Consider the following 22,913-nt stretch of genomic DNA (forward strand, 5'->3'; position numbering starts at 1 on the left):
AAGAGGTTTTAATAATTGTGGAGGTTTAAAGACTGTAATTCACCTCTGTAGAACCCTCCGCCTCCTCCGCCTCCTCCTCCGCCAAGGAAGCCCTGCAGCGCACCATACTTTGCTGCCTTGGCTGCAAAATGACAAAAGAAACAAATATCATTGCTTTATTATAGCTATGCTACTTTATATGCTAAATTTATGGATGTGTTAGTATTATATTATAAACCAGATGTTTGCTCCATGCTGCTTTCACTCCTTTAGTTTTATAAAGCTCTGCATTTGTTATGTAAGAAATCTTGGCAACAAATTTATTGACACATACATTGGATAAATGTCATCATCTCTAAGCTGTTTATCTGAATTAGGATTTGAGCTGAGAAAAATAAAGATCATCATGCGTCCACCATGAACACCCTGTTTCAAATGGACACCTTCATAAGGAAGTGTAATTAAGTGTGCAGCAAGGTGATAATGGTCTTTGGTACCTTGTTGTGGGGTCAGTGAGGCTGGCGCATATTGACCTAAACAACATCAAAAACACAGAAAATATGAGACATCTTAGTATCATAGCCTTAACCTATCCAGTCTATGAGTATTCCCAATTATTCAAATAACTGAACCAATCAGAAACATGGTTATGTCAGAAGCTCCTCTGCAATCGGCATGCTGATGTGAGTCATTGCAGACAGAGGGTTCACAAAGTGTAGCATGAGAAAATTAATGCTTTTATTGGCTTATTGCTACAACATCTGAGTAGCACTTATATAAATTTAATATCAGTAGATTATATTTGTGGTACGAGTCATGAGTTGCAAGACTCACGACACCAAATTTTGCAAAGTGTCCAAACTTTTTGTGGTTCCCTCGCTTAGATTATATTTAGAAATATGTGCTCACATTTGTGAACATTAACCTCGATCATTATTTACTTAAAGTAGGACAGCGAGAGAGAACTTGCTCCATAAAACGTAACTATAAAAACATCTTGCAGTTAAAAGTGTCATTTATTTTTGTTTCTAAAGTAATTTAGTTCTTTATGAACATAAGACACAAATAAACCATCCTGTGGGTTTCGAATAGGATAACCTTTATGAATCCAAAACAGCTCAAATTTAAATTAAAATTGAGGCATGAAAAGCAAATAATTTCATTAACATCACACAGTCACAAGATTAAATGTCTTTTTATTTTACATTATATTATGGAGCTGAACTACATAATACAGCAGACTTCAACAATGTGGACAGGTCAAACTATAAATCTGGAAAATCTGGAATAGGAATTAGTAAAAATTTCAACAAACATAGACGGGAGAGAAATAATTTGAATCTTATTAACATATAAGCCCTAGTAAATTCTTTAAACTTGTGGTTTCTTCTTCCTTTGTTAAATGAGTGAAATATTAATTTACGGAAAAAAAGCACAATTTTCAGAAGCTTATGGCTTCATCCCTCTTTAGCCTTTATTCTAAATAAATTATTTATAAATATGAATGATGCAATAACTTGTCCTTTTTTTATTCACATTTCATGAAAAGCAGCTGATCAGCATTAATCCACCTGATCCAGAAACAGACATGAAAAATGAAAGCTACATCTGCTCTATAATATATGTCTGCCTGAATGCAGCTTCAGACTGTAATACTGAACACAAGCCCTTGTTTTCATGTGTTGTCTGTCTCAATATTCAGCTAATTAAGACATTTACTCTGCTTATTTATGGCACAACAAATCAGTCGTTTCTATCAAAAATACAAATGTACAGCATGTTACATAACGTTCATTTATAAGCAAAAAGAAAATATAACAAGAAGGCAGATAAGTACCTGGGGCGTATTGCTGAGGGTATCCTCCACCATAACCAGGAACCACACCTGTAGATTTAAAAAGCAGTTACTGTGTTCAACCAGATAACAAAATAAATAAATACAAAGATTTAGTAAATTAAAACAGCAACAATCAGTTCAGAGAAATACAAGCAGAACACAGCACAGCTTGACCTCATTTTCTTTATTTACTCAATTTGAAAAATGTCTCTCCTACTTAAGTTGGGCAGCTTCCTAATTTTTTATTTTTATTTTATTTTTTTGCACCATCTGCAGCACAGCCAAAGAGGCCTTTGACCTCTGGGAGAGAGATTAGCGACGTATCTATTTGTGATGAGCTTGTACACAGTCTGTGCTGCTGGCTGCTGCTGTGTGATTACACTCATTCATCACAGGTGGAGAAACAACAGGACCGACACACTGCTACACTTCAGAAGAATATAATATAATATAATATAAACCTTTTTATGTTTTGTCACATTAAACTCACAAACTGGAATGTATTCATTGGGTTTTTATGTGATAAAGTAACGATTGATTGTGACGTGGAAGGAGGAAGAATACATTGTTCCCAAATTTCTTTTACAAGCTAAACTTTAGGTTTATGGCATTCATTGGATTTCATCTCATTTTACTGATACTGCGAAATAAAAGCCAGCACAACCAATTAAAAGTGAGTGAAACAGTTTACCAAAACTGCCAACAAGTCAAGATAAGGCCTCCCTCCTAAACTGGGAGACCGAGCAAAGAGAGAACCAATCAGAGACGACTATTAGTCACGTTCGCCACAAAAGCTGTTATGGCAGAGTGGCGAGAAGAGAGTAATTGTTAAAAGAAACCAAGAAGAAAACCTGCTAGGTGCAATAAAAAACATTCACCTTCCAGTCCGACAAACCCCTACACATACAGTCTGAACTACAACGGCATGGATTAGATTTAGACCAAAGTCATTTCAAAGACTTGCAGCTGCAGTTGGATTAAAATGTGGTTTGATAAAGTATTGAGTCAGGTACAGAGTATTTTGAAAAGCACGCATATCGTTTCCACCTGTTGGTCTGCCACATTATTCCAAAAATATGAAATTAAAACATTTAAGGAAAACAAATATTTTTCAGGTCTCTGAAAAGCATCTCCAGTATATAACAGCAAATTGAAGAAGCTGCACCACATAACAGAGTAAACATTGTGTACCTGTTTGAACTCCTCCTGGTCCAACTCCTGATTGAAGACCTGATGAACAGAAACGACACTGAAAAACTGTACACCACTTTACAACTCTCCCCCACATTTAAAAATCAACCTCAACATACTTTAATGACATAAAAGTGACATTTCAACACATACGCTGTAAAACAAAAAGTTGAGCATTTCTTTCTTCTTTAACCCTGCACCTGAGTGTTAATTTTTTTTTTACCATATTTAGCAGCTTTTGCAGCAGCAGAGTATTGTCCACCTCCTGGTGCGACTGGTGCTCCTCCAGGTCCCAGTCCCGTCCCAGCACCACCTGCAACCCCAGGTTCAGGCAGATTTAGAGGGTTGGACTCTTTAATTTAACATGTGCAACTGGATAAAATGAAAAAAATTGTTTATCTGTTTCTGTATTTACAGTTTTAAAGTAAGATAGAGCAACATAATGTGACTCTCACCTGGCTGATAAACTCCTCCTCCTCCAAGGTTACCATAACCTGATCAAATATAGCACAAAAGAGCAAATGCTAGACTATTTTTGTTACCAAAACATTTCATTTTTATAGATATTATTTTGTTTCTTCTTTCTGGCAAGACGACACAGTGCATTTCAGGTCGTATAAGAATTCCTCATTCCTCAAAATAGATGTGAGCTTTTTTCTGGGAAGGGCTCCACCACAGCTTGTTTTCTTGGAAAAGAAAAAACAAAACCTAACTGCGATGTTATCTTCAGTATTACCAACAATCACCAGTCTGCTCCATTTGCAAACTCCTAATGGTGCAGGAACCCTCCTGGGATTTCTGTATTTGGTGGAGCTGGATTCTGCAGACTTTTTAAGGTAAATAACTGGTAAATAACTCTTCTTGTGTTGGGACTATACGAGCAAAAATATTTCTTTGTAGTTTAGAGGGGAACCAGGATAAATTAGGGTTTGCTGTGACAGAGTGAAAGCTGGTATTTTACCTGGTTTGGGTGGTTTGACTCCACCACCAGCTCCCGCCTGTCCAACTGCAGAGGGGCGGAGAAAGACAGGGGTCAGCAGAGACGAGAAATTACTGTTTCATAGGCTATCAAAGACACAAACAATGCAAAAACAAATGCAGGACAAGAAAAGCTGTAAATACTTTCTGCTCTGAAACACCATCAAAGCAGTTCCTCATTTGTCACTTATCAGGGTTTTGGCCGATTTCCTGCACAGGAAATGTGATGTGATGGCACGTCCTGACCAACTGTCACTCTGAGCGCTGGACCGGACGATTGTGTTGTCAGGGGAAAACTGTGTTATTTAGCTCTTCATGCTCCTTTCCTTTTATATCAACACTGTTTTTAATCTTGACTGTATGACGCTAACCCATCGAAATATTGAAGAAGTGTGAATCCTTAGTCATATTCAGTTGAAACCAGATATTTACATAGTCTGTATAAAAATACATTTACCTAGTTTCTCCTGCTACAAAACATACAGGATGCCTCTGACTGTAACAACAGTCATTATGACCAAACACTTTAATTTTAGCTTCATCAGATGACAAGAAATCTCTCCATAAACTAAGGTATTTGTTCCTCAGGTTATTTCCAGATTATTTTCTGACTTTTGATATTGCTTTTAGAGTAATTTGTGCATTTCCTCTTTGTCAGATGCTCAGAATTTGCACCAAAAACTGGTGCAACCGTTGTATCTGGTGAACACAGAACCTGTCTCCTCCCTGAATCGTATGATGGCTGGATATTGCCCTGATGTTTATAATTTCAAATAATAAATAGACAAATGTGGCACCTTCAGGCATCTGAAGATTGTTCCCCATGATGAAACAGACGTGTAAATGGCCACAATCATCTCTGATTTCTTGACAGATTCCTTTTCATTTTTCAATGATGTCACACCAGGAATGAGTGTGGTTGAGGTTTTACACTTGAAATACATCCACAGCTGTGACTCCATTTAACTCAAATGCTGGAAATAAATTATCAGAAACATGAAAATCCATGGCCCATCATCCGAGCTTTCCTAAAAGGCTTAAAAGCAAACTGATCTTAATGTGTACACTGTTGAATTCACATTACTCTGGCGTCCTAAAACAAGAACAGTTTGGTCAGATAGAGAAACAAACTAACAGAAAATGTTGAATGGCTTCTTTTTTACAAGGCATTTGTGACCTCCTCCTTTCCCCTGTATCCATTTATGTAATATGGGTATGTTAAATAACATTATTTCTCAAAAATTCTTGTTTTTCATAAATCAGAGTTTGTAGAAATGCAAAAAGACAGGTCGACAAGCACTGACTTTGATAGCCTCCTGCAGCCAGAGGGATTCCTACTCTGCCTCCTGCAACTGCAAAACACACCACAGAGATCCATGAGGCCACAGCACAGCAAGGCAAATGTGTTTTATGAATTATCATAACTTGGTTTTTGCATGAGAAATGTGAAAACCTCTCACACCTCTTTGAGGACCAGTTTGATTGATTGTCTGAAGTGAAAAAGAAATATCTTTACCTGGATATTTCACTCCTGTTCCTGCTCCCTGCCCAGGCACGGTGCCGATACCCGTACCGGTACCAGTACCGTAAGGAACTGAAACAAAGATTACAGACATAATGTTGCAGTTTCCATCACATCGATGAACGTCTAACAAGAAACATTAAGAAACGTACCTCCATATGGATATCCATATCCACCTGCACCTGGAACTGCAGAGAACAACAGTAAAGACTTCCCAGTAGGCCTCAGACTGTACATGTTCATTATTGGCCTAATTTAATTTATGTAAAAAGCATTGCACTCTTCATTCAGTTCATTACATTTATATGAAAACCAATATAAACTACACACTATTAAAATGATATCAGTTTAATGTTTTCTTTCAAAGCTTAAAAATTAACACAAATATTGAACACATGTGGAATTTAGTATCAATTTTGTCATCCGTATTTGTAAAGTTATATTTAAATTATGTCTCTTTAGTTTTTTTTTTTACATACTTTACTATTTTGCTTAATTCTATTTATTCACTTTATTTCACAATATGATATATATATTTTTTTTGAAGATTGGAGGGTTAACTGATGGCTGTTTGTTCATCTGTTTGAGGGAAGTAGAAAACAGAAGAGGATACCACAGCAGACGGTGCTCCTAATGAAGATCAAGCTTGATTGCAAAATGTTGGTCAGCAAAGAATTGTATGAATTGTCCTGTTAAAAATCAATAATAGAAAATATATATTTAAACAAGCAGAGTATTTTTAAGCCATAGCCTCTTACTTATTCCACACTGGGACTTTTCTTTTGCTGAAGCCTTAAAACTGATCTTAAAAAGCTTGGTTATTATGAGCACCTGTGTGGGACGATAACAAAGACCCATGACAGGTTACAGCTTCCTTGTCTTAATGTGGCATTAAGTTCTTTTAATTAGGGCCTTCCAATGCAGAGCATAGGAGAGCAACGAAATGCATGAAGGCACCTATTACTGTACACCTCAAAATAACTGCCGCTTCCTTTCACCGTTAATGCGGCTCGTACCGCTGCGTGTACGCCCACAATATATATATATATCAAAACATGTGGCTGGATCTCGGCATGCGGGCTATTACTTCTGTTGGCATTTCAAGTTACCATGGCGACGCAGTTAGCAAAAAACGGGCCAAACTCAAATCAAAACAATTCCTAATTGACACAGTTTTGTGTCAGACTCAAAACAGAGGGAGAATTTTGTCTCCCCCTCTATGTCTCACTCACACATGACAGTTTTCAGAGGGTTATGTTATAAAACATAACCCTAACTTATGTTTTATAAACAATATTATTACTTGTTATGAATTTGGAGTTAAGAGATGAACGATTTTTTCTAGTAACAAATTGCCACAAAGTATAAATCAGAATTTTACATTGAGTATCTGTTTTACAATATATTCTCCAACAATGGCAGAAAAAAAAACATTTTCACTTTTCTGAAAAATGCGCCACCTGCACAATTCTTCTTCAGTATAAGATAAGTTGTATTTCAAAAGAGCAGAAGAAATCTTATGGTTTTTGAACAATAACAATATTTGTTGTTAATCTGTTGCTAAGAGATGAGCATGTTTTCTGGTAACCAAGTGCCACGAGGTAAACATCTGAATTTTACCTGTAAATTTCTTGTGTCTGAGCAGATAAGCAGTTTTTCAGAAGATATTATGTTTTATAAAAAAATTATTAATTTGGTGTTAAGAGTTTAGCGTTTTTTTCTGGTTTTTTTCGTATTAATTATAAATTAATACGAAGTATAAATTGGATTTTTACATTTGCGGTCTGTTTTATAATATATTCACCACCAATGACAGTAAATCCACATTGCTCAACATGCTTGTGATTCTCCACATGCTATTAAATACATTGTAGCTTACTTTAGCATTGATGCTAATTTTTAGCATCAGAACGCTGGGTTCCAACCGACAGGCACACTTTGGCAGGCCCCGTTTAAATTTCTTCAGACATTTTCTAGTTTGATACCGTTCTTTTTTGTTACACTAGCGTTTAAACTGTTCCACAAAGACAATACAGCAAAAAAGCAAAACCTTTCCAAAACTGTAAAGCTGGATGTGCAATAAAAATCTAACGAGTGTCGAGTCCGGTGGAGGTCTGATTGGGCTGAAAAAGACCTGATGCAGCTTTTCCTTTTACACAAACTGCTTTTATTGATTCAGTTTGGGTCATTTATTGTCTAGACAGAACCTGCTTGCTCAGAGTAATGCACCCTGCATGTGAAAGAGGGATAGCTAAAAATGTGTACTGATCATTTGATAAGAATGTTTTGATACTGAAATGATATCAAACTAAAGTTTGCAACGGTTAATGTATATTTCTGCTGGCTCATTATCAATGGATAAAAGACTAGTGGATATTGTTTGGTTCTACATAATGTGAATTAACAAACCTGGAGGGGGATTACGTTGCTTCTACTTTATAATCACAACCCAGATGGACCACAGTAAAACTGCTGAGCTCATCTTTACCTGGTACATATGGCTTTGGTGGTTTGACTCCAGCGCCTGAAAAACAACAGAATTACAACGCTGTCTTTGTCTCCCCCTGGTGGTCATAGATTTAATATCACCTCTCAACTTACCGGGTTGAACTTGTCCACCAGTTGTGCCAACTGAAAGGAAAAACAAGGTTGAAATAAATTAATACGAAGCATGTAACTAATGTGAGGTTAAAGCACTGCCTTTAACCTCACAAAAATAAATATATGGTGAATTAGAAACACCCACACACACACCCACACACACCATGTAACAGAAATACACAAGCAGACAGTTTGTGTAAGGCAAATTAAAATAAATATATCGAACCTACCGCCTGTTTTCATGAAGCCGCCACAAGATGGAGCAAAAAGAAAAAAGAACAAAGTTAATCAAAATACACTTTTTAAGATGTCACGCCTTTTTCATTTATCCATTTACCAGATTGGACTAAATGACGTAAAAGTTCTGCTTCAATTACTTTCATGTTGTATGAGGATTTACAGTGCATAAACAGTGTCTCATTTAAAACTTTAGGTTTAAATTAATGAATTCATCTGAATTTGAACACAAAGGTGAAATAACCACAGTGTCAGAGCACATTAATACAAGCTGTAGACAAACAAAATGAAATTAAGGGAACATAATCCTCTTTGTGACTCTTGAGTTTAAAAATGAAACATGTAGACAGTTTGAACTTTGAAAGCTAACCAGTGAGGTAAAAGTGAAATGTTAGTGAGAAAGAATGAAAAGTTATCAAAAAGAAAAGTGCAAACACAAACAGACCATACTGTTAAGATGTAACAAAGGAAACACATCAGTCTCCCTCTTCCTTATGTACACATTACTACATCTTGTACCCTGATAATTAAATATCTGTATTTAATTAAATACGGATAATTAAATATCCGTATTTAATTATCATACTATCATACTAAATGCATCGAAGTGACTGAATGAAACTGTGAAACAGAAAATCCACAGTCTGCAGAATGTCTTCAAATGAAGTAGTTTAACTAGGATAAGTAGGACAGATGAACGTAATCATTTCTCCTGCTTTTTTTGATTTTGTATTTATCAATTTGCATGTTCTTCATTTGTTCAAAGCAGTTTAGTGTTTTAGTAGTTCATGTGAAATGATGCTTTGCTGTTTCTTTTGTTTACGAATGGAAATATAATTCTGAGGTTTCTTCCCGTTTCTTTCATCCTATTATTTGCCTCACCAAATTAATGACCAGTGACCCATCTGCGCAAGTTTTGAGACTGATTTGAGCGCATATATCTGTGTGAATAAACAATAATTAACTATGATTTTAAAAACAGTAGACAACTTACTAAGTAATTTGTTTTAATGTTGAATTCTTGGGGCTGTCAATGGTTATACTCCTCCTTAACAGGAACCTTTAACATTGGATTTATTTATTTTTTGCACTGAATGAATTCTAAAAATCTTAATGTGGGATTATGCAACTGCAATAAAATTATTTATTCTAGGACTTTTATTTAGGGCAACCAAGTTAAGTATAAGTATGGTGGGTCTTGTAAATAAAATGGCTTTTTAAAAATTATTGTTTACAATTATTTTAATTTAATTACAATAATAATTAATATTTATATTTGACAAGTTAAAAGCCACTGATTCTGCATTCTGTTTCTGTTTAGAGATTGACCAAAGTAAGACATTAAAACTATGTTGCACAAAAACAAGTTAGTACAATAAACATGCAATAAACAGGAAATTCCCTGCTTTTTACAAGTTAGTTTGAAAGCATTCAATTCATTTAAAATGTCAGACAACGCAAACAAATTTTACACTGTAAGCTGTGGCCATAAGCAGCTGAATACAGATTTTTACCAACTCTGTATAAAAAACAATTTCCTTTTTCCCCTATGTCTGACATTGAATCAGCATATACATTTACTTATTATAAAAATGCTGCATATAGCAAATGTGATTTTTAAAAAAAAAATTGACTTTGTAATTTAATGACTTGAAATTGGGGCTCTGTCTCTTTAAAAACTCCTGATCTTTATGAAACGCCCTTCAGGAAGTCATCATAACATGGCTCCTCTATTAACCCTTAAACAACGTTTTTACCAACGTTTCATTGACAAATACCTGCTAATATGAGCTCAGCTGAAGTGCAATTCCACCAGATGTTTGCTAATTGGTACTGGCTAGTCTGAAGGAGCTGAGAAAGGGAGATGAAAGGGAGCTTGAAACTGGGCTTCTTTATTTTTAATGAAGTAAACTTTTCTCTTATTCTGGCATAATTCTTAAAATAATTTTAATTTCCTATAACAGAAAAGATTTGTTCTGATTTTATGTCAGACACTAAATAAATACATTTATAAAGAATATAAATATCTGGCTTAAATTGTAAACCATTAAAAACATTCCCATACATGCTGTCGTGCAGGAAGAGAGTGATGCTTATCTGTGAAACATTTACATTCACATATACTGACATGGATGAAACATTCAACATCTACTGAAAAAATAAATAAGCCACATTGCACAGTTTGGCGAGAGGCTTAAGGCAAGCAACAGGTCTTACAGGGCTGTGGGACCTCTGGGGCCTTATTAAGTGCAGCGATAGGAGTGGGCCCTGCCAAAAAGACAACAGGTTCCAGTTTCATCCAGTGCATGAGAGAGGCCAGAAAAGGTAGAAGCTGTGAAGTGGATCCTAACACTGCCACAGCGGGTGCCTGTGAGCTGGAGGAGGTCATTAGCTGCTAGCATCAGCAGTATAAACAATGTGTGAGTTTTATGTGCAGGGGTCATGGGATACAGCAGTTACTGAAGCTTACATGTGCAAGTTTGAGCAGCTAATGCTCATGGCAGAGTTTAATACGTGATCTACCTGGCTGAGGAGTTCCGCCAACACCTACTTCCTTCCCTGTAAAAGCACGAAAGCATCATCTCTAATTCCATGATGTTTGAACTTCGTCTTTCAGTGATGATAGAAACTGGATTTAAAGTATCACCTGGTTTTACAGCCGATACGGAGCCATTTGCAATGCCGCTGACGGACGTGTCCGGAGTCGCACCAGGTCCGATACCTGATGCACGAAGCACAAAGGTTACCAAAAACGACACTTTCTTAATTCTGTGTATGTGAGACTCTGTGCTGTTTTATTAGTTCTGAATTCCAACTACAATCAGGTCTCCCTTATCCACCTTATTCCTGGGAGGCTTACTGTGGAAACGAATACGGTTTTACTTTCGGCGCCCACCAGAAATAGCATTAATTCACTGTAACTTGAAGGGTTTTTTGCTAGTCTATATTCATGATAGAAGTTACATCTCTCTGTTCAGTTGTTGTACAATATTTAGTAATACCTGTTTACGGACATGCCGCATGCTATCGGAGAGCTGTTCAGTACAAAGGATCGTAATTATGAGTTTAATCACGGGGAGGACAGGAACACTGCGTTAAGTTTTGTAACAGAATGACCGTGAATTAGAATCGCTGCTAGCAGCTCGTTCCTCTGAATAACGGACCGGAATAAAGAGAAAAGAAGAGCAGCTGGTTAGAGATCTGAGCTGCAGTTTTGCGCCGACAGTGTAAAACAACAGAACTACATAATATAAACTTGGCGTGATGTGAATTTGATTTTTTGTTTGAATTTAAAAAAATAATTAAGTTCATGATCCGAGTCTTTATAATTATGTTTGGGCCAGCAATAATTTTTTTATAATACAAAATAAAATATCTGGGTTTATTTAGTTCATCAGAACCAGAACCTCGAGGTTCTCCGTTGCGCTGCAAATCAGCGGAGAAATGACCGCAGCTGCTGCGCTTCAGACCGTAATCTGGAGAATCTCCCCACTGGACTAGAACCGAACCGAACCACACATTAACGTGTTTCTTCGCCTACCTACTGTTAAGGAAAATGATTATTTTAGTGCTAAAAATACACTTAATCTTACAACATGTGTAAAGCTATATTAAGCAGTCTTATTTGAAAAACAGGTTTTGTGTGACCCTTCAGAGAGGCCCAAGGAGACAAGCAGACGCCTTCCACTGTCTGCTTAAGAGCACACAAGGGCCATAAAATTAGCATCTCCATGGAAACAGCAGCTGGAATGTGGGAGGAAGAAACTTCAGGGGAGTCGGCGAGATTTATATCAGGACTTCGGTGCTGGGAACTTTCCCTGTTTGGTGTGACAGAGAACAGATCACATTTGAGTTGAACTGTAAGGAGGGGAGTTTCGCGGGTTTCTCTGGGGCCGAAAACAGGTCTCTGATTGGTTGAACAACGGAACGCCTTCGTTGCATAAATTAAAATACGGAAACACCCCTTTGTATTAAGAAGACATGAAAAGAGAAAGAAGGAGAGTTTTTTGTTCCATCTTTTTTCTCCACGTGGGCGCCTTTGTCTGTCTGTGTGTTTCGTGTTTGTCTTTGTCTGTTGTTATTTTTATGAGAAAATGCATATCTCTGTATCTCTGCAGCTTTGTTGTTCATTGCTTTGTATGGAATTAAACTCTGTGATCTGTGACGTGAACACGCTTTGTTTAGTTTCGTTTTACAGCTGGCCGCTGCTCGCCGAGAAGAACCCGGCTGTGTTAAGGAAGAGACGAGCCAAACGTTTTGTTCAAAGTTTTAACAATAATTCTTCCTTAATACTACGGATAAGGAAACAAAAAGAATTTGGCTAAAAATTCAAAACTTGAAGAGAGAACCCAAAATGCTTTATATGTGCTCGTTTCATTGTGTGGACAAAAAAACCAACGGAAGAAACCCGCATCTGTATCCATAGCAACTGAGTCAGTGAAGTAGCTAAATATGCTAATGCGGGTTATTTGCGGCCATTTTTTCAAGTCGCCATCCTTCCCCGCAATAGCTGTACGTTGCGGTAAAACAATATTGCCGCATTTAAGCTGTGACAGCTGGAGTTCCCACATATTTTATAGCCTAAAAGCTCTGACAAAAGCCGGTTAGCGAGTTGCTAACATGTAAACAAATGGAGGTTCCAGTTTGCGGTGGAAGGCCCATAAATCATGCAAAGCCTCTTGGGGGCTCGGAATAAGGTGGTCGTGACGCCTACCTTCCTCAGCTGTGAACTTAAATCTACTTTGCATGCGTTTCATCATTGCACTTCAAACAACTTCTGATAACTTAGTATTACAAAACAGTCATATGAAATCAACTAGAATAATGCAGTTATTATGACCAAAAGGATAGCGTTTAAATTTGTTTTACACTTAAAAAGGTATCTCTGAATCCATATTCCAAAAAATAAAAAAATAAATAAATAGCTGAATCTGTTTTCAGTGACTATTTAACATGATGTAGCTGTCATGTTTGCCCAAATAAGTTTCTCATTGGTCAATTGGTCCCAATTGACAGTTCCTCCTCAGGGATTAAACTGAGATTAAGAGGCTAAAAAGAACCATACGATCCATGAAGGTTTATTTGCCTGGGCAACCTTTTCAATAAAGATGTTATATATCAATATTTTACTTTTACCTATCTTTGTGCAATCCCACAATTTCCTCCAGAAATGTTTTATGTTTCAGTTAGTTACTTATTGGTTGCCCAAAATTAAGAAAATTGAATGGACTGATTCATCAGCTGGTCAATTGATCAGTGTACTCCTTATTAAGTTTTTTTTCTTTTGACTTCAGAGAGTCAGAAAATCTGGATAAACGTTACATCAATAATCTGTTTAGATAATATTATGGATATCAATTTTCATGTAGTAAACAAATTTCACCTTTAGTAATAGTCTGAAGAAGCAGTCTGCCGTTGTTGGTTAGGTGTTGATGTCTTTGTGACTCTTCGGTTACATATTTTATGAGCGGGTCAGTTAACATAGATTTAATAATATCTACTAGTAATCATTACTGATTCAATTTACAACCTTTAGCGTATTTATTTGTTGATTTATTAGAGAGGCTTAAAACTGTAAACCGTTCCAATCTTCATAAAATGTCATCACAAATACCTAAGCAAAAAAGTTAGCCGTAAGTATTTCTTTTAAATCTCTGTTATTACTTGGACCATATTTAGCAGCGTTAGCAGTAGCAGAGTATTGTACACCTCTTACTCCTCCTGGTACCAGTCCCACCTTTAACGCCTGACTCAAAACTACAAATAGGTGGCTAATTAATTTCATAGCAATTTAAACAGTAAATCTGTAAATGGATAAAAATGCGTACCAATTACTGCAGTCAATCAGATTTGCCTTACTCGTATAGAAATATCCCAAACTTTTCAGTATTTGGAGTTTTGTGCTTACTAGTTGTACCACAATTAAGCGGTTTTTGCAGCTGCAGATATTGCTCACCTCCTTGTGTTCCTCCCACTCCTCCTGGTACCAGTCCTGTTCCTCCTCCTCCGACTCCTCCTGGTACCAGTCCTGTTCCTCCTCCGACTCCTCCTGGTACCAGTCCTGTTCCTCCTCCGACTCCTCCTGGTACCAGTCCTGTTCCTCCTCCGACTCCTCCTGGTACCAGTCCTGTTCCTCCTCCGACTCCTCCTGGTACCAGTCCTGTTCCAGCACCACCTGTAACTCCAGATTCAAAATACAAATAGGTAGTCAACAAATTTTACAGGAATTTAATTAATAAATCTGTAACTGGAAAAAGTGAAAACAGACGTATACTGATAACTGCATTCAGTAAGAGTTGCATTACTTATTAAAGAAACATCCCAGACTTTTCAGTTTGCATTTTTGTGCATACTAGTCTCACCATATTTAGCAGCTTTTGCAGCAGCAGAGTATTGTCCACCTCCTGGTACTCCTCCTACTCCTGGTACCAGTCCAGTCCCTCCTCCTACTCCTGGTACCAGTCCAGTCCCAGCACCACCTGTAACAAAAGCAGGTTTCCACCATATTTTCTCTACATTTAATTAACAAATGTGTAAGTGAACATAGGACTGCCCTATACATCGATAACAACACGTGATCAATATCAATAGATAATATGTTCAATAACTCCGATCCAGAACCACACAGCATTCTGGGGGATGTAGGCAGAGGAAAGGCTTTAGCTTACTCAACTTCTCACCGTCAGCTAAGCTAGGTTCACTCACTCACTCCTTGGTTACCTAGCAACAACCTGCACAGCAACAGTTGTTGCTGCTTAAAAATTAAAAAACCAATGGCGTGGAGTGAAGAGAGAAAATGAGTACAACAGCTTGAGAAGAAATTGTGGATAAAGTAGGAAAGATAAGGTCACCAGTTCAACAGAATTTAAGATATTTAAAACAAAAAACGGATCAATAATCATTGATATCAATTGATATGAAATGCTTATGTTGTGATATGTTTTTCAGCCTTATTGTCAGACTGGATAATCGCATAAAAACTGTGTTGTTTGAATCTCAGGGTGCATTCACACCAGTCCTATTTTGTCTGTTTTAATCCAACTTTAGTTCGGTTGCCCAGAGAGTGCAGTTTGTTTGGGGAGGTGTTAATGTGAAATCAAATTCTGAACTCTTTGGTCTCCGAAATAAGAGATGTCATGTTTTCTAAAAACAGAGCCCAAAGGGAGCAGGTATATAAAAGAAAAATTAGAAAGAAAAGAGGAGGACCAATAGTTGACCCTTGCAGAAATCTGCAAGAAAGAAGGGGCCAATGTGGAGAGTAAAGATTCAACAAATTGTTCTGTCACTCAAATAGGAACAAGGTACTTCCAGTGTTTCTATTGAGGGATAGAAATACAATGGTCCACAGTGTCAAATACTGCAGTGAGATTCAAATACTGCAGGGAGATCTAACAGTACAAAAATCACAGATCTCTGAGTAATTTGCTAAACAAATATCATTAAAAACTCTTAACAGAACCGTTTCATTGCAACCAGACTGGAAAACCTCCACAATACCATATGTGCCCCAAGAAACATTACGTTTGGTAACAACTATCTTCTTGATAGTTGATGCTCATTATTTATACCGTATTTAGCAGCTTTTGCAGCAGCAGAGTACTGTCCACCTTCTTGTACCCCTCCAAGTCCTCCTGTTCCCAGTCCTCCTGTTCCAAGTCCTCTTGTTCCCAGTCCTCCTGTTCCCAGTCCTGTCCCAGCACCACCTGTGACTCCTGATTCGGAGGAGCAAATAGAATTAATTAGGAGCAGGTACTATAATTAAAACCTCTCTTAAATGACAAAATCTGTAAAGTTAACAAGTATAACTACTACAAGGAACTATAATAATTATTCCTCTAGACGTTATCTAGAAGAGCCTTTTACAGGTTTATGCTAATAGAAATATTAAAATACAAACCTTGGTGAAAAACTATACATAACTCAAAAACCAGTGATATGTACAAAAAAACGTATATTTTTAGGAGGTAGTACTCAATATGTTACCGTATTTAGCTGCTTTGGCTGCTGCAGAATATTGTCCGGCTCCTTGGGCTCCTAATGTTCCTCCTGCTCCCACTCCTGTTCCAGCACCACCTGTTGCAACTCCTAGTTCATGGAAACAAGCCGTACTGTATCATAAGGTTACAGTCATGAGCGGAAAATATAAGCATCTAGGTTAGGTGAAAATCAGTTTTATTTCATTTAAAATTTCCATGTGTGCTCATTATTTCTACCATATTTGGCAGCTTTTGCTGCTGCAGAGTATTGTCCCCCTGCTGGGACAAAAGGCCCTCCTCCCGCTCCTCCTGCTCCTCCCAGTCCTGCATATCCAAATCCTGTTCCAACTCCTCCTGGAACTCCTGTTTGAGGTGAATAGAGACTGAGGTTTGAAGATTTCACTAACAAAGCAACAAGCTGCGTTAATGCCTGACAACCATATTTTAATCAGTCTTTTTTTTTGACATGAGAATAAACAATTCTGCTTCTTTTTCCTGCAACTTTTCCAGCAGTTCCAGCTAATCTTTTTCCTTATCGATTGTCTCGCTATATTTTAGCCTTTTTCACTGCTTTTGGTTCTAACCTTAAACAGCTCCAAATTATGGAAAAATATGAATCACTCTAGTATTATTTTTTAAAATAGTCATCTAAACCAATAAAAAAAATCATAAAGTCTTACCATACTTTGGAGGTTTGACCCCTGCACCGCCTCCATAACCTGCACAGGTGTTTGGGTTTATTAGGATAGACTTTATAACATGAAGTGTTACATTATGTTTTTATTTATTTGAGCTTGATCTCCAGCGTACCACCATAGCCACCGCCAGGTAGCACCTGTCCTCCTCCACCAGGGACTCCTACTCCTCCGAGGCCTGTTTGAGGAGCTGTTAATTGGAACAGATGAAAGATTCAGTTTTATATTTATTAACCAAATAATGTTTCTAAATGCATTTAATGTGAGATTTGATGAAACATTGATCTCAGCGTATTTTGGAGGTTTGGCACCAGCTGTCAAAGCTGCACCAGAAACAAGACAAACATGATAAAAGATAAGCTGAGTTTCTCTAACTTCTAACAAATTAAAGATTTGCTTTACAGCCAAGGGAAATCACAAATCTGTTAGTTTACATCCATATCCAGGTAGAAACTGTGTTCCAGGAACACCTGCACCACCGACTCCTCCACCAACTCTTGGTACAACACCTAAAAAGAAACACACAACAGAAACAATTAAAAAACAGAGTTTTCACAGTCATAATTTTAACTTATTTCATTTCACTTACCATACTTGGCAGCCTTGGCTGCAGGAGAGTATCCACCACCTCCCACTCCTCCTATTCCTCCGACTCCTCCTATTCCTGCTACTCCTGTTCCTCCGACTCCTCCCGTTCCCCCGACTCCGCCTAGTCCTGCAGACAAATTTATTTATTACCACAACTGATCACCATAACTAAAAATGTGCCATCAAAGTGAATTATAAATTATCTGCACATGTTGTGGCTTTTAACAGGAATCTGTTTCTCACCCACTCCTTCTCACACACATACTGTATATTCTCACTCATACAGTTCACTATACAGCAGGATAAGGAGTCATGTTATGAGTTTAGACAACCACTCTGGCACTGGGATGAAACCTGAAGGAAGCGGCTTTGTTTATTTTTGAAAAGAGTAGATTAAAAAACTTCTGAAATCAGAAAACATCTAGCTCTTATATTTCAAAAGAGCAGAAGTATATCACATATCTTTCTTTTCAAAGGTTTTGTATTTTAAAATTATTTTTTGAAAATATAAACAGTATTAGGATGATATATTCACTAATGGTTCTATGAAGTCATGTAGCTAAGAATGGGCGTGTAAAAATAACCCCATGGACTCTTTTACAACTTTTTATCTGCAGACACAAATTATTAGTTGAAAGGTTAAATTAAGCAACTTTAAATATTGTAAAGTAAGATGGGCAAGAAGTAGACATTGCATGCAAGATGTACATAGAATTAAGCTCAGACATTTATATGTTTGCACTTTTTCAGCTGCACAGAGACCGATATTGAAATATATGAATGATATGGTCAAAATGCTAACTCTGCTTTAAGTTTTTTCAAACCCAACTGGAGGAGGATGTTTATAAAATGTTAACAATTATCTAAAAATATTATTTTCATTGGTCGAACAGTCCAAACAAAACTAACATTTATTACAAGATCCGGTGTGAACTGTGGTCAGGCCTTTTTCTGGTGCAGTGCACAGTGATTACCCAGTGGAGTAATGAAGAGTATTCCAGCTGGGATTCAAATCTAGGATATTTCACATTTTTACCTTGCATGTTTGACCTCAGAGACTTAAACTCATCCTCCTTCAATACCACAACCTCCTTAAGCTCGAGATTTTAAATGAGCATATTATAACAAATTACCATATTTGGCAGCTTTTCCTGGTTGGAGGTATCCACCTCCCCCTGGTACTCCAATTGGTGCACCTCCAGGTACTCCTCCCGGTACTCCTCCAGGTACTCCTCCAGGTACTCCTCCAGGAACTCCTCCCGGTACTCCTCCTGGTACTCCTCCCGGTACTCCTCCTGGTACTCCTTGTAGCAATATAGACACTCCGAATGATGACTTTATTTACACTTTTCATAGTTTGTACAAAAAAGATTTGCAGAAATCCTTAATTATAACATAACAGTGAGCTAAGAAGAACATTTCATTTTACTGATTGTGCTCCTAACATTATTAAATCATATTATTATTATTATCATATTAATGATCCAGATACTGTTACTAGAATCTGTGATTTTTGACATATTTATCTTGTTTTGCAAGTTTAGAACTTAGAAAGCTTTTAGAAATTAATTCATTCTTGTCTGGTCTTTCCTAGAATGGCGGCATGCCTTGTATAGATCCTCTACTTCCAGCAATGAAAAAATATCTACCAACTTGTCCTAAAATTAAGTTAGGTAAAATAATTAAAATTATGAGTAAACTCTTATAATATATATATTTAATTGCTTTCTGCAAAGTAAGTAATAAGATGGCTCCCTTTTCTCCCTCAGATTAATTATCAAGAAATTTGACAAACAAGAGAGGACCGATAACAATCGGTACATTAAATGTTCCTCCATATTCGGCATCTTTATCATTTCCTACACCTTTGATAATCATCCTTGGTACAGGAAACAGTTCAGCATAACATTTTTAAAAAGCAATATGCATGACACAATATTTGATTACTAAATTATATTTTTGCCAATATAATTAATTACATATTGCCAATAAAACAAATAGGTAGAATTTTCATTCATTTTCATTCACCAAATAAGAAAGACACCTGAGAGTTCTCACCATATTTAGCAGCCTTGGACCCAGGTCCATATCCTGTGAATAAAACATGTGAAGATGAGTGAACTTTCTGAACTTTCATAGTATTTCTAACATTGCTACAAACTCCAGAGTTAATGAGTGACTCCAGGCAGCCAAATAATTTATTACTAGCTTAATTGAGCAGAATACAGACTCTTCAAGCATTAGGAATGCTGAAATGCACGGGGGGAATCTTCATCAGTGAGGACAGAAAATCTGCATAGAATAGCCATAGTGGGTTATCTCTCTAATGTCCAAGTAGTGCTTATATACAGTAAATGCTGTACCAGTAGCACAAATGTGCAGTATCCACAGCAATGTCATACTGTGGAAGGCAACAATGTTGAGATAGAAGTATAACAAAAAGAAAACCATTACTGTATCGCAATACGGTGCTACTCAAATGTCACAGCAAAGACTCAAAGCATAACATTGCCTTCACTTTCATACTGTAGAATGACACTGTCTGCACTGATAAAGAATCAAATTCAATCAGATATTAATTAATAATTCACCTTTTGGAGGGGGGAAAGGAAAAATAAACCGCACCGTGTCCTTATACAGTACAAGTCTTAGAATTTTACACCTTTTATCCCAATACACATGCACTATACAAAACATGGTGCAATCAATGTAAGCAACCCAAATACATCTAATAACATGTGATAGGACTTGATGTTGCACAAACTTTACCTTGTGCATTTTGATGCAACATACATGGAAACAGGAAAAGTGTCATATGAGCTGAAGGACCTCATGTCTGGTCTCATCATCTACTATTTAACATTTAAGCTTTTATGAATCAGAGCAGAAAGAGTAGGAAGATCAGTTGGTATTTATTCCAGTTGCTACATGTTAATACCTCCTGGCACCTGCCCTGGATATAGTCCACCAGTACCACCAACGCCTCCAACGCCTCCGACACCTCCAACGCCACCAACACCTCCGACACCACCAACACCACCAACGCCACCAACACCTCCGACACCACCAACGCCTCCGACACCACCAACGCCAGCACCTGAAGAAATAAACAGATTCAGTCATTCATGCTGCATATCACTCTTTAATGTGTGTTTTGTTTGCTTTAAGGACAAGAAGAATCTAAAACATGATAAGTAGGAAATCCTACCATATTTAGCAGCTTTAGATTGAGAAGGTAAGAAGCCTCCAGGACCCACTCCTACAGAAAACAAAGAGAAAGAGATATTTTGTAGTCTATCTTCAAAGAAATATTTCTCTCATAATTTCTTGAAATATTTACCAGTTCCGAAAGGATAACCAGGCTTTGATCCAGGACCAGCTTTTCCTCCTGGAAGTCCGGCTCCACCAACACCATAACTCCCGTAACCTAGATCATAGATTGTTGTGATTGTCGTGTGACGCATCATTAATGGCTGCTTTTCATTTGACATCAAGCCTGTGTAAAATTACATATTAAAACAATTTTTTTACCATAGGGAACTTTGCCACCTCCAGGTTTAGCACCGTAGCCCCCTAGTGGACAAAATATAAACTTTATGACTCAAAGTTAGCAATGTGTGGTGCAACACATAAATAACTGTTCAACCTTTTTTGTATTTTTTCCTCTTTAATATGAACAAACTCAACATTGAAAATATTACATATCAAGTAAACAACAAACAAAATATTTCATTTTAAAGGAGCAAGCATCTAAAAGCACCTTGCGCTTTGGGTGATTTGAGGGGGTAACCATGGAATACACCTGGCTGCATTGGCCCACCAAACCCTCTGGTTCCTGAGACAGAGAAGAAAGGAGTACTTTAATTCTGACATCAATGTATAAACAACTGTATAATAATATAAATATACATATTTAAAATCAACCTGGGACTTGGCCCCCTTGTTGTCCTCCAACTGTATAAAGAAATCAGATATAGTTATGGTTATCTGCAATTACTTTTCCCAAAAGCTGAAGATACTTTACATTTAATTTGATTGTGAATCGTGTTGATTTTGTAAAGACTGTGTTTCATATTGCAGCATGTTTCAAAATTCAAAATCACTCAACACATAGAGTCAAAATCTTAACCTCACTTGATTTGGGATTTAGGTTTGTTCCAGTAGCGACCCCAGGCAGAACCCCACGGCCACCAAAGCCTGCAGGGAAGAAAACAAACATATAAACATGACAATCTTATGGATTGTGGTAAATATTTTCTGAGAGTGAAAACAAACCAGTTCCTGGTACAATTCCTCCTTGGTAAAGTCCAGGAACACCCACACCTGCGACAACCGAAGACATAACAATGTGCTTTCCCACTAACAGACGTATAAAATAGATATATATCTATTAGCATGCCAGCAGATATCTGTTAGCATGCCATGTTTTTCTAAAACATGGTTAGAAATAAAAGGCCTCACAGACATGAAAACTTTCCATACAGATATAAGCAGTAAGAGAATGTGCAGAAAACAAATGGGGAAAATGTTTTCTGCAGTCATTTATCAGTTTGCTGTAATTAAAGCAACCATTTTCTGTCTTCATACATTGTGAATGGTTTCTGATTTAATGGCACACACAAGGCAAATATTATCATAAAAATGTGATGAATGCCTTATTTTTAAAAGTAGCATTAAACAAAATCATTCTCCCAGTTTATTTGCTCTCCTAGTAGAGATGTGTAAGAAGTCTTTAAATAAATTATTTCAAATACAATAAGCAATGCTACACTTAATGACACCCAAAAAGCTGATCAGAGTGGAGAAACTTTTAATTAGTAATCCATGACTATCTGTTGCCTTGATTTATAAAGAAAAAAAAAAAAGAGATGTCACCTAGCCGCTTCTCAAAATGGGCAAGAGAATTTTAATTTAAAAGATCTGCGGCCTCATGCATAAAGTGTGCGTGTGCACAAAAAGTGCACGGCGCCATATTTTACGCAAAAGTTGGCATGTATAAAAATTTCCTTTGCGTCAAAGTTTGCGTAAATATATGCACTTTTTTGCTGGCGTGAAAATGTGCGGCAGCCACGCAAAATTTTTTTGCGAACAATTTCAAACTACAGAGCGTCAAAACTCACCTAAATACACTGAAATCTGACTACATTCTGTGTTATGTAGACCAAGAAGCATCAAACCGGTTTTTTAATTTTTATTTTTATATTTTATTGTTTAAATGCAATCGATGAAACTGAACCGTATTTATAATCAAATAACCTGACACACACAAAATAAATAAAATAAAAATAAAAGTATGTGAAAATCTTACT

At 37.0% G+C, this 22,913-nt stretch overlaps 1 protein-coding gene across 19 annotated transcripts in view; it reads right to left on the reverse strand.

Annotated features, from left to right (window-relative positions):
- elna (elastin a) overlaps nucleotides 1-22,913 on the reverse strand; it is a 67,266-nt gene that overhangs the window by 1,793 nt on the left and 42,560 nt on the right. For 2 of the 19 annotated variants that reach the window (XM_027999235.1, XM_027999233.1), the window contains exons 10-46: nucleotides 21,880-21,927; nucleotides 21,739-21,801; nucleotides 21,529-21,558; nucleotides 21,365-21,439; nucleotides 21,136-21,177; nucleotides 20,945-21,031; nucleotides 20,813-20,863; nucleotides 20,669-20,701; nucleotides 20,543-20,623; nucleotides 19,663-19,695; nucleotides 18,738-18,908; nucleotides 17,606-17,731; nucleotides 17,451-17,525; nucleotides 17,132-17,206; nucleotides 17,002-17,040; nucleotides 16,559-16,684; nucleotides 16,329-16,430; nucleotides 15,914-16,057; nucleotides 14,708-14,824; nucleotides 14,501-14,520; nucleotides 14,302-14,332; nucleotides 10,993-11,067; nucleotides 10,869-10,904; nucleotides 10,563-10,613; nucleotides 8,339-8,341; nucleotides 8,109-8,138; nucleotides 7,996-8,031; nucleotides 5,660-5,695; nucleotides 5,502-5,579; nucleotides 5,290-5,337; nucleotides 3,969-4,013; nucleotides 3,463-3,501; nucleotides 3,231-3,320; nucleotides 3,008-3,046; nucleotides 1,817-1,864; nucleotides 477-512; nucleotides 44-121 (exon numbers count right to left, since the gene is read on the reverse strand). In XM_027999235.1, coding sequence (XP_027855036.1) covers nucleotides 44-121; nucleotides 477-512; nucleotides 1,817-1,864; nucleotides 3,008-3,046; nucleotides 3,231-3,320; nucleotides 3,463-3,501; nucleotides 3,969-4,013; nucleotides 5,290-5,337; nucleotides 5,502-5,579; nucleotides 5,660-5,695; nucleotides 7,996-8,031; nucleotides 8,109-8,138; nucleotides 8,339-8,341; nucleotides 10,563-10,613; nucleotides 10,869-10,904; nucleotides 10,993-11,067; nucleotides 14,302-14,332; nucleotides 14,501-14,520; nucleotides 14,708-14,824; nucleotides 15,914-16,057; nucleotides 16,329-16,430; nucleotides 16,559-16,684; nucleotides 17,002-17,040; nucleotides 17,132-17,206; nucleotides 17,451-17,525; nucleotides 17,606-17,731; nucleotides 18,738-18,908; nucleotides 19,663-19,695; nucleotides 20,543-20,623; nucleotides 20,669-20,701; nucleotides 20,813-20,863; nucleotides 20,945-21,031; nucleotides 21,136-21,177; nucleotides 21,365-21,439; nucleotides 21,529-21,558; nucleotides 21,739-21,801; nucleotides 21,880-21,927 — 2,337 coding nt within the window. Of the gene's footprint in view, nucleotides 1-43; nucleotides 122-476; nucleotides 513-1,816; nucleotides 1,865-3,007; nucleotides 3,047-3,230; nucleotides 3,321-3,462; nucleotides 3,502-3,968; nucleotides 4,014-5,289; nucleotides 5,338-5,501; nucleotides 5,580-5,659; nucleotides 5,696-7,995; nucleotides 8,032-8,108; nucleotides 8,139-8,204; nucleotides 8,208-8,338; nucleotides 8,342-10,562; nucleotides 10,614-10,868; nucleotides 10,905-10,992; nucleotides 11,068-14,301; nucleotides 14,333-14,500; nucleotides 14,521-14,707; nucleotides 14,825-15,913; nucleotides 16,058-16,328; nucleotides 16,431-16,558; nucleotides 16,685-17,001; nucleotides 17,041-17,131; nucleotides 17,207-17,450; nucleotides 17,526-17,605; nucleotides 17,732-18,737; nucleotides 18,909-19,662; nucleotides 19,696-20,542; nucleotides 20,624-20,668; nucleotides 20,702-20,812; nucleotides 20,864-20,944; nucleotides 21,032-21,135; nucleotides 21,178-21,364; nucleotides 21,440-21,528; nucleotides 21,559-21,738; nucleotides 21,802-21,879; nucleotides 21,928-22,913 lie in introns of all 19 variants that reach the window. The other 17 variants (XM_027999243.1, XM_027999240.1, XM_027999242.1 and 14 more) reach the window with 17 other exon arrangements.

Source organism: Xiphophorus couchianus, chromosome 18 (assembly GCF_001444195.1).
Source record: "Xiphophorus couchianus chromosome 18, X_couchianus-1.0, whole genome shotgun sequence".
Classification (NCBI taxonomy): Eukaryota; Metazoa; Chordata; class Actinopteri; order Cyprinodontiformes; family Poeciliidae; genus Xiphophorus; species Xiphophorus couchianus.